General features: G+C 41.4%; 4 protein-coding genes and 1 pseudogene across 4 annotated transcripts in view; 4 read left to right on the top strand and 1 right to left on the bottom strand.

Moving 5' to 3' along the window:
* The window catches only part of LOC135348896 (T-complex protein 1 subunit delta-like), a 35852-nt gene that overhangs the window by 3412 nt on the left and 17440 nt on the right, over positions 1-15000 (top strand). The gene's annotated exons all lie outside the window — the stretch shown is intronic.
* LOC135348841 (T-complex protein 1 subunit delta-like) overlaps positions 1-15000 on the top strand; it is a 56413-nt pseudogene that overhangs the window by 39013 nt on the left and 2400 nt on the right.
* Positions 2614-4745, bottom strand: LOC135348842 (uncharacterized). The gene is made up of 4 exons (XM_064547198.1): positions 4615-4745; positions 4146-4559; positions 2876-4090; positions 2614-2772 (listed from the first exon to the last, which is right to left on the bottom strand). Exons 1-3 carry the CDS (start codon positions 4675-4677, stop codon positions 3008-3010), a joined length of 1560 nt encoding a protein of 519 aa, XP_064403268.1. The 5' UTR covers positions 4678-4745; the 3' UTR covers positions 2614-2772; positions 2876-3007.
* On the top strand, positions 7150-9104 carry LOC135348819 (solute carrier family 15 member 4-like). Its single transcript, XM_064547178.1, has one exon. The coding sequence runs from the start codon at positions 7212-7214 to the stop codon at positions 8919-8921; it is 1710 nt and encodes a 569-aa protein (XP_064403248.1). The 5' UTR covers positions 7150-7211; the 3' UTR covers positions 8922-9104.
* LOC135348870 (solute carrier family 15 member 4-like) lies at positions 9198-11019 on the top strand. The gene has a single exon (XM_064547247.1). The coding sequence runs from the start codon at positions 9260-9262 to the stop codon at positions 10529-10531; it is 1272 nt and encodes a 423-aa protein (XP_064403317.1). The 5' UTR covers positions 9198-9259; the 3' UTR covers positions 10532-11019.

The raw sequence follows: 15000 nt of genomic DNA, 5'->3' as shown, positions 1-15000 counted from the left end.
AGTATAGGACAATATTAAAAGAAACCAAAGACAGTTAAACCCTTACCTCAAACTGTCCAGTCTCGTCAGTTAGTATAGCCAAGAGGAGCACTGTTGGGATAGCTGGATATTAGCCATTGCTCCTGTACAGAGAAGTAGACATTTTAAATACGTGTAGATCTATACATATTAAATTTCTCAGTTATAGTGTCATTGTCGACGAGCTGATGATGGCAGCACCAAGTTCTCTAGCTCACACTCTTCACTTGATCTCTTGATCCACCATATTAATTAATGATGAAACTATAGTCTACCTACATTCTTGCCAAACATGAACAAGACTTGATAGCATAGCCGGCCATAGGGCCCACACAAAAATATTTGACCTTAACAAGCTTGACAAAGCTTTATACCTCTTCCCTTGTTGTTCAGTCTTCAGAATAAGCTTCAGAGAAGAGAGAAGCTTCAGCTAAGAGCCATTCCAATCGATTCCAATAATAATAAAACGGGAACTGACTTCTAGTACACGATAGTACACGAATATAAATGTCACGAAAGTGAACGAGAATATCCATTCGTCAGAATCTGACGAACGATTGACGCATGCGCAGACAACTAGTACCAGGCCCAGTTGTTTGCCTAACCGTTATAAAAGCGAAAACTCGGCCTGGGATCGAGGCTAGCATGCAACATGCATATGCACCTTACAATATGCATGCATGCAACATGCATATGCACCTTACAATATGCATGCATGCATGCAACATGCATGCATGCATGCCAACATGCATGCCAACATAATATATACACATTACAACATGCATGTACTCGTTACACAATTATCAAGTCAATAATAATTACTAGTATGCATGTGCATGTATACTTACACATTACACAATATGCATGTATCCGGATATTGAGAGTAATTACACTGTAATTTTGTAGGCAGAAAGGGTGGAGTCTAGATTATGTGGTCATTGGGTCAAAGTGCAAGTGCTCATTATATAATAGGACTAGCACAATAAATTTATATTATCTCGCTGGCGCGAGTAATCTTGTCAGCCATTTATATCACAGCTATAACTAGCTAGCTATAGAGTCTGATACACTGCCGGTACTTCTTCTTCTTCCTTATTTTTCTCGCCTCCAGATTTGGAGAGTAGCCAACGAGGGCAGATTATATTTAGAAGCCCACTCTCCACGTGTCGCCTTCACACTTTTTAGTAAGTTGCCCTGCTCTCTCAGCGCGCAGACATGCTCTCCTGCAGGATGCCCCAACCTGCGTCAGTGTTCACCTCCCCCACGACCCAAGGGCACTACATGACACCCTCTACAATCTCCTGCAAGGCCTTGTCTGGCTGAAAGCTGCCCACGCGCAAGAGTGGCTCTTGCTCTTCATCAAAGATCTAAGGCAAACCCGCGCTGATCTCCTTCTCACACGCACATTGGTTTAAAGCTCCACCCTCTTGCTGCGTGTTATAATACCCAATTTCAATATTCTTTTTCGTCTGCCCAATGGGCTACTCTTCATTAATTGGAGGCTACAAAGAAGAAGAAGAAGAGTCGGTACATGTGGAGTGGGCTTATATCTTTACCGCACGTGCACAATCAAGTCAAGATGTCACACCTACTAACAAACTAATTATTGCGGCGTCTTTTCCAGCTCAAATTGGAGTCTTGTAGGAGTCATCCACAATCAATGTTGTGTGTGCCAACCAGTCTATACCAATCATTATTATATGGACATGTATATGCATATTATTGGGTGTAAGTGTATAATTATGCTGCTGGAGGTATAATTGTCAATAATTAATCCCATGCATGCAGCATAATACTGTAAATGTGTATAATAATTATATGCATGTTGACATGCATGCATGTTGTAATGTTCAGATCATATGCATGTTGCATGCATGCATATTGTAACGTGCATATGGATGTTGACATGCATATTGTATGTGCATATGCACATACAATATGTTGTAATGTTCAGATCATATGCATGTTGCATGCATATTGTAACGTGCATATGCATGTTGTATATAATGTTCAGATCATATGCATGTTGCATGCATGCATATTGTAACGTGCATATGGATGTTGACATGCTTATTGTATGTGCATATGCATGTTGACATGCATATTGTAACGTGCATATGCATGTTGACATGCATATTGTAATGTGCATATGAATGCACGCGTGTGTACATTGTCATAGTCATTTTGACACAGATAACACCCCATAGTAGCTGCTCATTTCTTGTCGGTCCCAGATCATTGTTCTCATAGTCAGCTTCAATATTGTACACAGGGTTCTGATTCATTTCAATGGGTGTGTCCACAGTCTTGTACTGGTGGGTGTGGTTAGCCTCAGCATTGATCCCTTTGAGTATGTTAGGACATGTTTGTATGGGTTCATGGTCCGTGGTATGTGTTTCAGCTGTACTCATACTGATGTACACGGGGTTTTGACTCATTTCCATGACTTCTGTAACTTTTTTGTCTGCATGGATTTAAAAAGCTTAAAGCAGTCAGACTAGTGTTGATCAATGCTAATTGCTGCGTGCATCGATGAAAATTTCTGAAGTCATTATGTAGCAAGTGCATAGCTAGTGCATGTGTCTAGTGCTTCACCTGTAGTAGTGGCAGTACTGATGTCTTGGTTACCACTCTTTCTGATACGGACTGTAAGTAGGAGCATGGCCATTACTAGAATGATGAGTAGCAAAGCTCCACCCACTCCTCCAGCGATACCACCCACCAGTCCCACACTTAGTAAAGTTTCTATAGATTCTATAGCAAGTGTAATTATTTTTGGTTATCGATGCTTTTGTTTATATGCCAAGCACACTCTGTGTTGACTGTGTACATGTATAGTGTTGTGTATAGCACTCACCAGGTTCACAGTTACTTCCAGTGAATCTAGACAGGCAGGTAGTACATCTTGTGGATATATTTCGTCCTAGAAGGCATATTGTACATACACTATTAATATCATAGCCTGGTAGACAAGACAAACATTTGGTGTTCAGATCATAGTTAGCCACACACTCAGTGCAGGTAGGATTAAAGTTATCCAAGCATGTTTGACAGAGTGTTGCTGGGTCCCCTCCTGGTAGAGCACACACACACTGCAGTCTGTATCAGTGAACCTGTCTGGTTGTAGGCAGAGGGAGCAGTTGGTGACTGGGTCTCTGTTGGGTAGGCAACTAGCACAGTCTGAGGTGATGTCCCAGCCTGGTAGACACTGGGTACAGTTGGTAGAGGGATCTCTGTTGGGTAGGCACTGGGTACAGTCGGTAGAGGGATCTCTGTTGAGTAGGCAACTAGTACAGTCCGAGGTGATGTTCCAGCCTGGTAGGCACTGGGTGCAGTTGGTAGAGGGATCTCTTTTGGGTAGGCACTGGGTGCAGTTGGTAGAGGTATCTCTGTTGGGTAGACACTGGGTGCAGTTGGTAGAGGGATCTCTGTTGGGTAGGCACTGGGTGCAGTTGGTAGATAGATCTCTGTTGGGTAGACATTGGGTACAGCTCCTTAGCGAATCGTAAAATTCCAAGCATGTTGTACAGCCATCAAAAGGATTGAAGTTTGTGTCCACACATGACGAACAGCTGGTAAATGGGTCATATCTTACGCCTATAATGCATACAGAGCAATTTGCATCAGGATTATATTTCGTGTTGATACATTGTAAGCAGTTTTGGGAAATATCATACCCAGGAAGACAGGCTGTGCAATTGTTGGTTGGGTCATAGTTGGTCTGTACGCAGGAGCAGCCAGTAGTAATATTCAGGTTGTAGAGGCAGTTGTTGCAGGCTACAAGAGGTGAAGGGTCTAATCGGTTGTTAGTACATGTTAGAGTACCATCAGCTTGACATGTCGCCACTCGTGGATTGTTCTGAGGTGTTGTGGAACAGTCAGGTCCACAGAAACCAGGAGAGCACTCGACTCTGAAACTCATGGTCATGTGAGATATGTTGTGGAATCCAGTGAATGTCATCTCCTCTGTGAAGCCTGCTCCAAGTTGGAGACTGTCCAGGTCAATCAATAGACTGTCTATTATGTTCAGGAGTCCACTGTCCACGGCTTCTATGAAAAACTGGATTCGTCCCTATATATAAAAAGTTCAATCATATCAAAATGGTATAAGATTGAACACCACATACCATCCACACAGTAAAATCTGTTTTTGAAACAGGCAGAGGATTGGGTGTTACTCCCAGTAGTGCTGTTGGACCTTGACCGAATGTTGTGCTCATTTCACTGAATGGGCAAGAAGTGCCGTGTGCGTTGTTACAGTTGGTAAAGAAGTAGGAAGAAGCGTTAGGATAGCGCATACTAAGGGCTCGTGTCTCTAGCGTAGCACCAAATTGTCTGATGGTCCAACGGAACCTGGTGTCACATCTCCCCTCTCCTGTGTTGTCACAATTGGTGTTTATGAATGGTAGCTCATCACAGCACACTGGTACTAGCTGGTCAGCACTTGTCACATCTCCCAATTCAGTCTCACATTCAGCACACAGTCCGGTTGGGTTGGTGTAGTTGATGAAATTCACTGATAATATAAATTCACCTCTCACCTGTACTCATACACATAATTATATATAAGTGGATGCTACAGCTAGTATAACTCACTGTGGTGAAACTTGCACACACACTGACTGCCACACTCCAAAACAATACAAAATTAATCTTCATGTTTTGCCTAGCTACATTGCCCAACTACATGTTCCTATACTATATATACAGTAACCTTTCAAGTGTTCTTTTAGACTAATGATGTGATATCACTATACTATACATACAGTAACCTTTCAACGTGTCCTTTTAGACTAATGATGTGAAATCACTATAATTATATGTACTCCATGTTCCTATACTGCCTTTCAAGTGTTCTTTTAGACTAATGATGTGATATCACTATACTATACATACAGTAACCTTTCAACGTGTCCTTTTAGACTAATGATGTGATATCACTATGTACTCACACGACATCACTATAGTATTCCCAATTAACTGTATGCTTTCTTTCTTAATTGCTGTACAATTATCTCAAATCATAGCAGAGTATTGTATACTGTGTCACACGGTAAAATTAAGTGTGTAGACCCTTTCATATAGTAAATGATGCGCATACATTGTCATTTTCAAGGTATCGCAAATTATACACATAAGATGTTCATAATAAGAGTGGTTGCCAGTTGGTTGCCAGTTTTTGGGTGGTGTTTTAGCTGTTTTTTCTGTCCTTTTCCCCTTGCTGTTGAATATGTGCTTGGTGGCTGCCATATCTCTTGAATCCAGTAATGCATTTCTTGGCACTCTCGGTCTACCAGTCAATCAACCTGTTGTTTATACTGAGGAGCCTAATTTCACCAGATGGTGATGCTATAAAGTAAGGTACAGATTTATGTGGACTCGGATAAAATTACTTCAAAAGGCGCTCTCCTAATTTTGCTGTGGACATTTCTTCTGGTGTTTTGATTTGCTTTGTAGCTTCAATAATGGCCTCCGTACTCCAACTTTGCGTTGATTCACCCATTGCCGAAGACCATGTGTATTCTCCGTCTTCAATTTTGTTAATGTTGATTCATTTTGCTGGTCGAGCCATGATTTTGGTAACTTCATTGCAGTTAGGTCTTGATCAAATGCCTGATGCATATTCGGCTAATGTAGCTAGTTACGTTGTATGGTTTGTGGCTTGTCTCTATGCTGGGAACTGGATCAACTCGTTATTTAAGAGAGTTCTAACCGACTGCTGGGCAGGCGAGGGAAACAGCTCTTTGCAAGTCATGTCTCTTGTGTCAGTAGTTTCGTTATGCATTGTATTGTGCTCCGATTTTTTGCTTTTGAATAAGTTGCTTATAAACAAGCATCCTCAATCCTTCCAAATGATCTTTAAAGCTCTCAAGTTTGCTAAAAAGTACAAGGCTCCCCTCAATCGCAGTGCTCTCACTTACTACGAAGATGCTATACCCTCTAGAATTGACTTGGGTAAATCGAGATATGAAGGTCGGTTTACAACTGAAAATGTGAAAACTGTTTTGCGAATGCTTGCTCTCAGTGTGTCCTTTGGCTTTATTTTCACTTCATACTATCTTTTTCAGCAGTTTTCAATTGGCTTCATTGTGCTAGCTTGTATACCAGTCTTATTAATGAATGACACTTAATTCAGGGCTTCATATTACAGGGGGGGACGGACGATGATTGGTACTTGGTTGCTATGGTTCTCATTGTGATTTACGAGCTGGCGATTTACCCGCTATTTGGGCACATATTGGTGCAGCAACTGTGCTCACTGCAATTTTGAACATTCTTTGCATATTTCTGTCCATTTACTACTATTATACGAATTATATTCCCGTTGTGATGGCTTATGGCCATATGCGCACACGTTCAGTGTGTGTCTGATCGCCTTGTTGATGTTGACTGCTTTAGTCGAGTTTGTGTCTGCTCAGTCTCCCTACAATATGCGTGGTCTCCTTCTTGGCTGTGTGGTGCATCAATTCTTTCACATTTGCAATCGCCAGCCTGGTCTATTACATGACGCGTGGCTTTGAATATAACAAAGTTGTTTTTACTAGTGCACACTGTTATATCTGCTCTGCTCAGTCTGATAGGGTTGGTATCGTTCGGTCTGCTTGCTCGCTGGTATACGGGGAGAGTTAGAGATGACGTTACGACTCCTCATATGTGGGTGGAAGAAGTATACGACCGATATCTCCCCGAAAAATCTGATGTACATGTATGTCACATACACTCAAAATTGTTTTTCCCTTGTCACCACCCTTAATATGTATACCAAAGTCCATGCTTTTTTGTGTTGAGTGGTAATTTGTTATTCGTTTCATTTCTGTGTACTGGTAATTTCCGGGAAACAAAAAATATTTGGGATTTTCGTGGTTTAACACTGGACCACGAATATTTGACCCACAAATGAAGCGAACTTAACTACCTTTACCTGCAGTGCAAGCAGCAAAAACAAAAATAAGATCCACGAACTGACTAGCTTAAACCCGAAGATTTTTCCCCCCCTCCCCCCGATGATTACTGGCTATACGGTATGCCATACCGTGAACTCAAGCCTATTGTATGTTATGAGTAGTACACAGGAAGGGCATTGTTTGACATTGGTAGTGAGTTTCTATATTTGGCTAGTCACATGCATATCCTTAAAGCTTTTGTATTAGCTGATATTATAGTGAACGTAAAGTAAGTGTATAACTGTTTATATGGTGGACCTGAAGCTGAGTATGAGTACTTCTGAGTATTATGTGAAGGACTCACCAACAAAGCGTGCGTCCAGAGATCTAACCAATAATACTGAGCCAGGCACATTGAATTCTCTTAGAGAAGAAAACTGTTTAATCAAGCAACCCGTGGCAGAGGACATGATCCTAAGGCGCAGTCAGTACCTCAAGCCTAAATGCAGAGTACGAAAGATTTCTTCAAAGGCAGCTGTATTAGTGCTCATTTGGACTGTTCTAGCCATATCTGTAATCGGATATTTGGGCAATCTAACAATATTGTTTCATTTGAACGATGACCTGATTTCTGCTATTGTGCCTGCGGTCGTATTTGTCGTTATGGCTTTACTTTCAGGCTACATTGCTGATAACTTTATCGGGCGATACAAATCGGCAAAGATTGCATTCATACTATTGTTTGCAACTTCCATTCTGCAGTGTATATTGGTGACAGCCAAACAGTCGATCGTGGAGTACCCACTGGGTTTGAGAATTGGATTAGTAACGTTCACTTCATCTCTGGGATTTGGTAGTTTTGCTATTCTATTGGTCACTCTACCGCAAATTGGTCTGGATCAAATGACTGACAACTCGGTCTCCAACATCACCAGTTTCATAGCGTGGTTTGTCGCTTCTTGGTTTTTTGGTGTTTGGTTTAGTGAGTTCTCTTCTACCACGGGCTTGTTTTGTTTCGGAGATGATTTTCAGACAGTTTGGAGCTTGTTATCTGTAGTTAGCATGTCGATTGTTCTCATCTCTGACTTTTTCCTCACTCCAAAATGGCTTATTATTGAACCAAAATCTCCACAATCTATTAAGACGATCTACCGTGTCTTGAAGTATGCTGCAAAACACAAATCTCCTACTAATCGCAGTGCTCTCACATATTGGGAAGAAGGCATACCTTCTAGAATAGACCTGGGGAAGACAAAGTATGGTGGACCATTTACAGTAGAGCAAGTTGAAGATGTGAAAACTCTCTTAAGAATATTGGCTCTCACTGCACCCTTATGGCTGACCTTTTTTTCATTCCAAATGCAATTGAAAATTGTATATAATATTGTACTCAAAGCTGATCCATTTGGAAATGTTACCGACAGCCAACGATGCCACTCACATGTGATCATGTTTTTCACCTATGAGTCGAATTTGCTTACTGTTCTGTTCCTTGTTGTGTATGAGCTCGTTGTTTTTCCACTAATTGGACATTTGACTCCAAGCTCAATCCGACGTATTGGTATGTCTGTCCTGCTTATTGTGATCGCTTCCTTTTTCTGCATATTGATCTGTGTGTACTTCTATTTCTACCATGATATTCACATTGCACTAGCCTACATCTATGCTTTGAGTGTAGCTACCATTTTTTCTATACTATATCCTTCTTTAATGGAGTTTGTTTCTGCTCAGTCACCTTACAACATGCGCAGTCTTTTGCAGGGCTACTTGTGGTGTATTGTCATGTTTTCTAGTGGAATAACCGAACTGATAATTACCTTCTCGATTTCTAAGTATGGTTTAGCGCATCACAAGTTGATCTTCTCATCCGTTGCTACTGTGGTTACTTTGGTTGGGTTTGTACTGTTTTGTCTACTTGCTCGCTGGTACAAGAGGAGAGAAAGAGATGACATAGTCAGCGTTCATACTTTGGTTGAGGAAGTCTACGACAGATATATCTCAAATAGATCTGTACTCTAGCACGTACTGGCCAGTATTTTTTATATTAAGTTGCTTTGAACGTTTTCGTTTTGTTGATACTTTCCATGAATAAGTTTCCGAGTATAAGTTGGCTGTATACATTTCTAACTGGAGAACAATATAATAACTGTATGTGTTCTGCAGGAATACAATGGTTGCCACTATGTATGTATCCTTGGGGCATTTGACAATGTTTTTGTGGTATATTGTACATACAGTCACATAAGTTGTTAAAAACATTGTTTCACTCGAACAATATGTGTAGTGGCACGTGCTAATCAGTAGCCATTGCTTATTGACGAATGTAGCCTAGCTGTAAAGACAACTAAAACTTTAACATGTCTGAAAATTTGGCTAGCATATCTGAAAAAGTTGAACCACCTGTATGTATTCAGCAGCTTAAGCCCAACTACAGGAAATGCCTCAAGCCCAGATGGAGAAAATTTTCTTCCAAGTCAGCCCTGTTAGTTCTCGTCTGGAACTTCTTTCTCTCTGTAATGATCGATGCTATGACCTATAAGTACGTTGGTGTGTCTGAAGTGGAGGGCAGTGTGATTGTTAGTGTTGTCCCTTATATCCTGTGGCCGTTCAGTGCCGTCTTTTTTGGTTGGCTGGCGGACACATATTTAGGGCAGTACCGTGTTGCTAAGATGGGGATGGTTTTAATGTTTGTGACAGCTTTGCTTCAATCTTTTCTGTTTGTTGTTGAAAATGCCGTTGACATCGATGCTAGCCTGGCAATTGCACTAACTACTATAGTCAAGTTTATTGGGCATGGCAGTAGTGCCATAATTCCAGTGACGTTGCCTCAAGTTGGTCTGGATCAGATGCCTGAGTCTTCATCAACTAACATTACCAGTTTCATCGCCTGGTTTGTCGCTTCTGTGTTCGGTGGGTTTTGGTTAGCCGAAGTTTCTTTTAATGTTGGTGTTCAGTGTATTGGGTCGGAGTATGCTCTTGTTTTTAGCTTGTTTCCAGTGATTTGCATGTCTATTGTTCTCATTTCTGATGTTTTTATAACTCCAAAATGGCTGATAATTGAACCAAAGTCACCGCAGTCTCTGAAAATTATTTATCGAATTCTCAAGTTTGCTAAGCAACACAAGGCTCCTATCAATCGCAGTGCTCTCACATACTGGGAGGAAGACATTCCTTCAAGAATGGACGTGAGCAAGTCCAGGTATGGTGGACCGTTCACTACAGAGCAAGTTGAAGATGTGAAAACTCTCTTTCGAATTTTAGCTCTTACCTCACCCATGTGGATAATCCTCGTTGCTTTTCATATGTTTCTGAGCGTTTTTGATCTGTTTGATTATGAGCTGCATTTCGATGGAGCCTCTAACTGTACCACAACTGTACTGACCTACTTCACTTATCAATGGGACCTGTGGTGTATTGTTCTAGTAGTAGTTTATGAGCTATTCATGTACCCTCTGATCTGTCACATATTTCTAAGCTCCATACGACGAATTGGCCTTATAGCATTTGCAATCTTCATCGTGAACTTTGTGTGTGTACATCTGAGTATTTACTACTATGTGACGAACCACCCTGTCCACATAGTGTTGGCATATGCTCACTCTATTGTCGTGGCCGCTCTTCTTATCTGACTTCCGCTATGGAATTTGTGTGTGCCCAGTCGCCCTACAATATGAGAGGCCTTCTGCTCGGCTATGTGTGGTGTATCTATGTAGTCACATACATTTTAGCTCAAATATTGTTCGAAGTACTTCATGATCTTAGATCAACTCACCCGTGGATAGTGATACTGTATACTGGACTGGCTGCTTTGTTAAGTCTTGCTGGGTTTGTGTTGTACTACCTCCTGGCCCGCTGGTACAAGAGGAGAGTGAGAGACGACATAGCCACCCCTCAAAAATGGGTGGAGGATGCCTATGACCGATACCTCTCAGAGAATGAAGAGAATGAACGCAATTGAACTGGTTTTTGTTTTATATATAACTATATTATCAATGTGATAAAATTTATATTGGCTACATGTAGATAATTTTATTAATTTCCTTTTACAGTGCATTCAGCTTAGAGAGTAAATAAACGCAATTTGGTGTGTATTGGTGCATAAATGTAAATATTTTGGGGTTGGAACATTTCTAAGAAAAATAATATGATGATAACATTGTGTTGGTGAACAAATTATCTAAAACATATCCAAAAAGATTTCCATGGCAATCAAAGGTGGTGGGTATGTGTTGGTTTATATAACACCAACATTTTTCTATAGTGGACAATCGCTTAGCAATGGAAAAGACCAATCGTTTTCGGCTAAAGTTTGGAACTTTGGCACAACATTCCTGAATAGTTAACCTAACATAATATTATGCATGGTTACGTATAGCTTACATAAGTACACGTACTGATTAATACTCAATTATGGTGTATTTTGGGTGCCTTTTCGCTTAGCGATGGAACTCAAGCAAATTAATTTTGTTGTGTAATATATAATACCTTTGTGCATAACAAATCCATTGCCTTGCAGTAGTAGCCATGTATTACTTTTCTTTGCAGTGACTAACTCGTAAATGCCATTCTTTTTCCTACAGAGGTACAGTTGAGGACACTGAGCTGGTAGAAGGACTAGTGTTGGACCAGAAAGCCTCTCACTTGGCTGGAGGGGTCACTCGCGTGGAAAAGGCTAAGATAGGACTGACTCATTCAGTTTTGTATCTCACCACCAAAGACAGACGTGAGTATGCTGTCTACGCTAGCTAAGTGGCCAAGGCTTGAATTTCTGTTTGCATTTTTGCTAGGTACCTTCTAGGGGGCTTAAAACCAGTTTTCTGTAAATGGTCAAATTGTACTCTATTGTGTTCAATGCCTAGCCAAATAGGTGTTTTCTATGGTAAAGATCAGCAATTAATTTTGTTGCCTGCCTTGGTTTCTGAGACTGGCAATGGAATATTTTATTCTGGCTCTAGCACAATTAGTCTGTTATTCTGCATGTACTGTACGTGTCACCCCGTAACTATGGCAATGGTTCTGTTTGCAGATGGAGAACCAGGTGATAGTGTCAGACTATTCTCAGATGGACCGCATCCTCAAAGAAGAGAGACAGTACATTCTCAATATCTGCAAGAAGATCAAGAAGGCAGGCTGCAACGTGCTGCTCATCCAGAAGTCCATTCTCAGGTATGTGTCTTCAAGAGTTTGTGTGTTCTCCTTAGCTTTCATTAGCCTAGGAAGTTTTCACGCTTGTAGCAGGCATTGTTACCACAGGATATTGAATAACTTTTTGCTAACTGAGTGTCTGTTGAGTATGGCTCAATCATAACTATATGTTGACGGCTTTACTTTGTAGAAGTGCACCATCATCCTTTATTTGCGACTTGGGCAGATGGCGGTCATATTGTATCTATTGAGCTGACTGCCTTCCATTAGCAATTATATGATTTGCAAGTATCCAGCAGGCATTATCTAGACCACTGTAGTTTTGCCTTTCTTGAATCTTGCTACAACAAATGAAGACTGCTGTTTGAGACTTGAGAGGTTCATCAGTACTCTCGAGTCATAAAAGTATTGTCTACAATGTACATGTACATGTATAAACGGGCAGTATAATTATTATATTAATTGCGGATGTTAAATTTTATGTGGAAAGTGAATAAAATTGGTGGCATACTTCAGTAGAACCCCCCCCCCCTAAAGTAGAGCACCTACCCCCGAGACCAGGGTGCTCAATAATAACCAATAACTACCTAAAGTGTCCTCTTAAAGGTTTCAGTGTGTTTTGTCCTTTCCTTTACAGAGATGCTACCAATGAGATGGCCCTGCACTTCCTGGCCAAGATGAAGATCCTCGTGGTCCAGGACATTGAGAGAACAGACGTGGAGTTCATCTGCAGGGTGAGTGAGTGGTAGTAGTATACCGTGCCTTTGTAAAGGAGGGGAGGTCACCATCACTTTATCTCCGTGCTTGGTATATCTAAGAGTTACATACGGACAGTATGTACATATTTTAGTTTAGAGTGTGCCTAGGGGAAGATTGATAGCTTTCAGAGAAGTTGTGTACATGTACTTCAATTAATGTTCGATACTGTTAAAGAGCTTGTCTTGCCTGTTCTTGACGTTCCTAGTCAAAGCTACTGGCTACAGTGGTAATGTTAGGTACTTTCCTCTGTAGACCCTGGGCTGCCGACCAGTAGCCAGTCTGGACCATTTTCTCCCCGAGCACCTTGCCAGTGCCGCTCTGGTCGAGGAGATTCCGATGGGAACCAGCAAAATTGTCAAGGTAAGTATAATTATTTGAGTAATGAGGAAAACTTGTAAAGTACAAACAATGTATAGGAATTGCAGACGAAAGCAGTTCCTGTGTGAATGCGAACTAAATTCTTGTGTCGTAGAATCGATTGTAAGATGTAGACTCAGTCTGAAATGTCTAGCCCGTTATTGACTTTTGTTTCCGGTTGTTTCGTTTTAGTGGGACTACATGCGCATGCTCAAACTCTTCGTTCTGTTTGCGTGTATTTTAGAGTCAAGATCCCTTGTGCAAAAACTTCAAAGGGGATGAGTTTATTTTTGTGAGGGTACGGTAGTACACTACTTAGTGTTCTTATGAGTTTCATGTGGTCTCATTAATTTGTGCCTAGATCACCGGCATGGTGTCTACTGCGAAGACTGTGAGTGTGTGCGTGCGAGGTTCTAACAAGCTTGTGCTGGAAGAAGCTGGCCGCTCCATTCATGACGCCCTCTGTGTCATCAGGTGCCTCGTCAAAACAAGGTGCAGTTCTGTACTTCCTTTGTTATGCCTCGGTGCGCATGCGCAAGCGAGGTATACGGTAGCGTGTTTGTGTGTCTGTCTGTCTGTCTGTGTAGACTGCTACAGCTGCTCAAGGATGAATCAAGTGCAAGTAAGAGTTTCTATAGGCTTCTAGTCATGTTTACTTGGATTTTAATTCGTGGATTTGCAAAATAATGCTTTGTTCTCGAGTTATACCTAGTTTTGCTTACTTGGAATGCCATTGCAGCTTTTTCAGAAGAGCACGTAGCCAAACTTGTTTACTGAGTGTTGCTACTCTACTTAGTAGTTAGCTCTGCACTAAAACGCTAGCTATTGGTAGCTGCAAGAGTGAGAAGAGAGCTGCAAGGCTCTGCTAATGCAGCCATTAATTTTAGACTTGAACTTTTGGCATAGATCGTTTTTAACAATAATAATAGTCGATCATTACCCACTCTGTGAGTTTTGGCATGCAGCAAAATTATCAGTAGTTTTATGTTATGTAGCTTTGGCATCTTCACCGAGGCATCAGCACCTGCGGTGCTTTCATTGGTGTATTTTTTATTATTAAGCCACTCCTAATAATTGTGTTTGATTAGTGTGTGTATTTGGTATGCTGTGCAAGTATCCAGCAGGCATTATCTAGACCACTGTGGTTTTGCCTTTCTTGAATCTTGCTACAACAGATGAAGACTGCTGTTTGAGACTTGAGAGATTCATCAGTACTCTCGAGTCATAAAAGTATTGTCTACAATCATGTGGGCAATACATTGAATCTTGCTGTACTGGCACAGTTTGGGGCTCCCTTGGGATAGTTAGAATCTATAAGGTTCCACTATTAATGTCCATTCAAATTACTGTGTGATCAGGGTGTCCATATCTCGCTAATGATTTTCCTCGTATCTTGTGTGCAGGGCTCTGATTGCAGGTGGGGGTGCTCCTGAGACAGAGGTGGCTCTGCGTCTAATGGAGTACTCTCAGACTCTGAGTGGGATGGAGGCCTACTGTGTTCGTGGGTTTGCCGATGCAATGGAGGTGATCCCCTACACTCTGGCAGAGAATGCTGGTCTCAACCCTATTGGTGTGGTTACTGAGCTCAGGAAGAGGCATGCTAATGGGGAGAAGACGGCCGGGATCAACGTGAGGAAGGTGAGATTGAGTGACACTGCATGTTTATAGTGTGGAGGTGTATACAGTACAAACCTCGATTATCCAGACGCCTTGGTTCCAAAAGCAGGCCTTATGCGAATGGATAAACCACACCTTGATCCACCCACTTAATTGATAAACAGAAGTGCGAATTTAATGCACGTGATCGTCTGCACAATCGCGTAAGTGCATACGCATT

This window comes from Halichondria panicea, chromosome 15, assembly GCF_963675165.1.
Source record: "Halichondria panicea chromosome 15, odHalPani1.1, whole genome shotgun sequence".
Taxonomy (NCBI): Eukaryota; Metazoa; Porifera; class Demospongiae; order Suberitida; family Halichondriidae; genus Halichondria; species Halichondria panicea.
The sequence above is the reverse complement of the archived record's forward strand: the minus strand, read 5'-3'. Positions and strand labels throughout refer to the sequence as shown.

What these genes read in the sequence shown, in the direction of transcription:
- LOC135348842 (XM_064547198.1), bottom strand. Translation starts at nt 4,677, where the DNA reads ATGAAGATTAATTTTGTATTGTTTTGGAGTGTGGCAGTCAGTGTGTGT. An exon ending in TGTGTGCAAGTTTCACCACA is followed by an intron (nt 4,560 to 4,614) that starts GTGAGTTATACT and finishes GTATGAGTACAG; the next exon opens with GTGAGAGGTGAATTTATATT. An exon ending in CAGATTTTACTGTGTGGATG is followed by an intron (nt 4,091 to 4,145) that starts GTATGTGGTGTT and finishes TTTTATATATAG; the next exon opens with GGACGAATCCAGTTTTTCAT.
- LOC135348819 (XM_064547178.1), top strand. Translation starts at nt 7,212, where the DNA reads ATGGTGGACCTGAAGCTGAGTATGAGTACTTCTGAGTATTATGTGAAG.
- LOC135348870 (XM_064547247.1), top strand. Translation starts at nt 9,260, where the DNA reads ATGTCTGAAAATTTGGCTAGCATATCTGAAAAAGTTGAACCACCTGTA.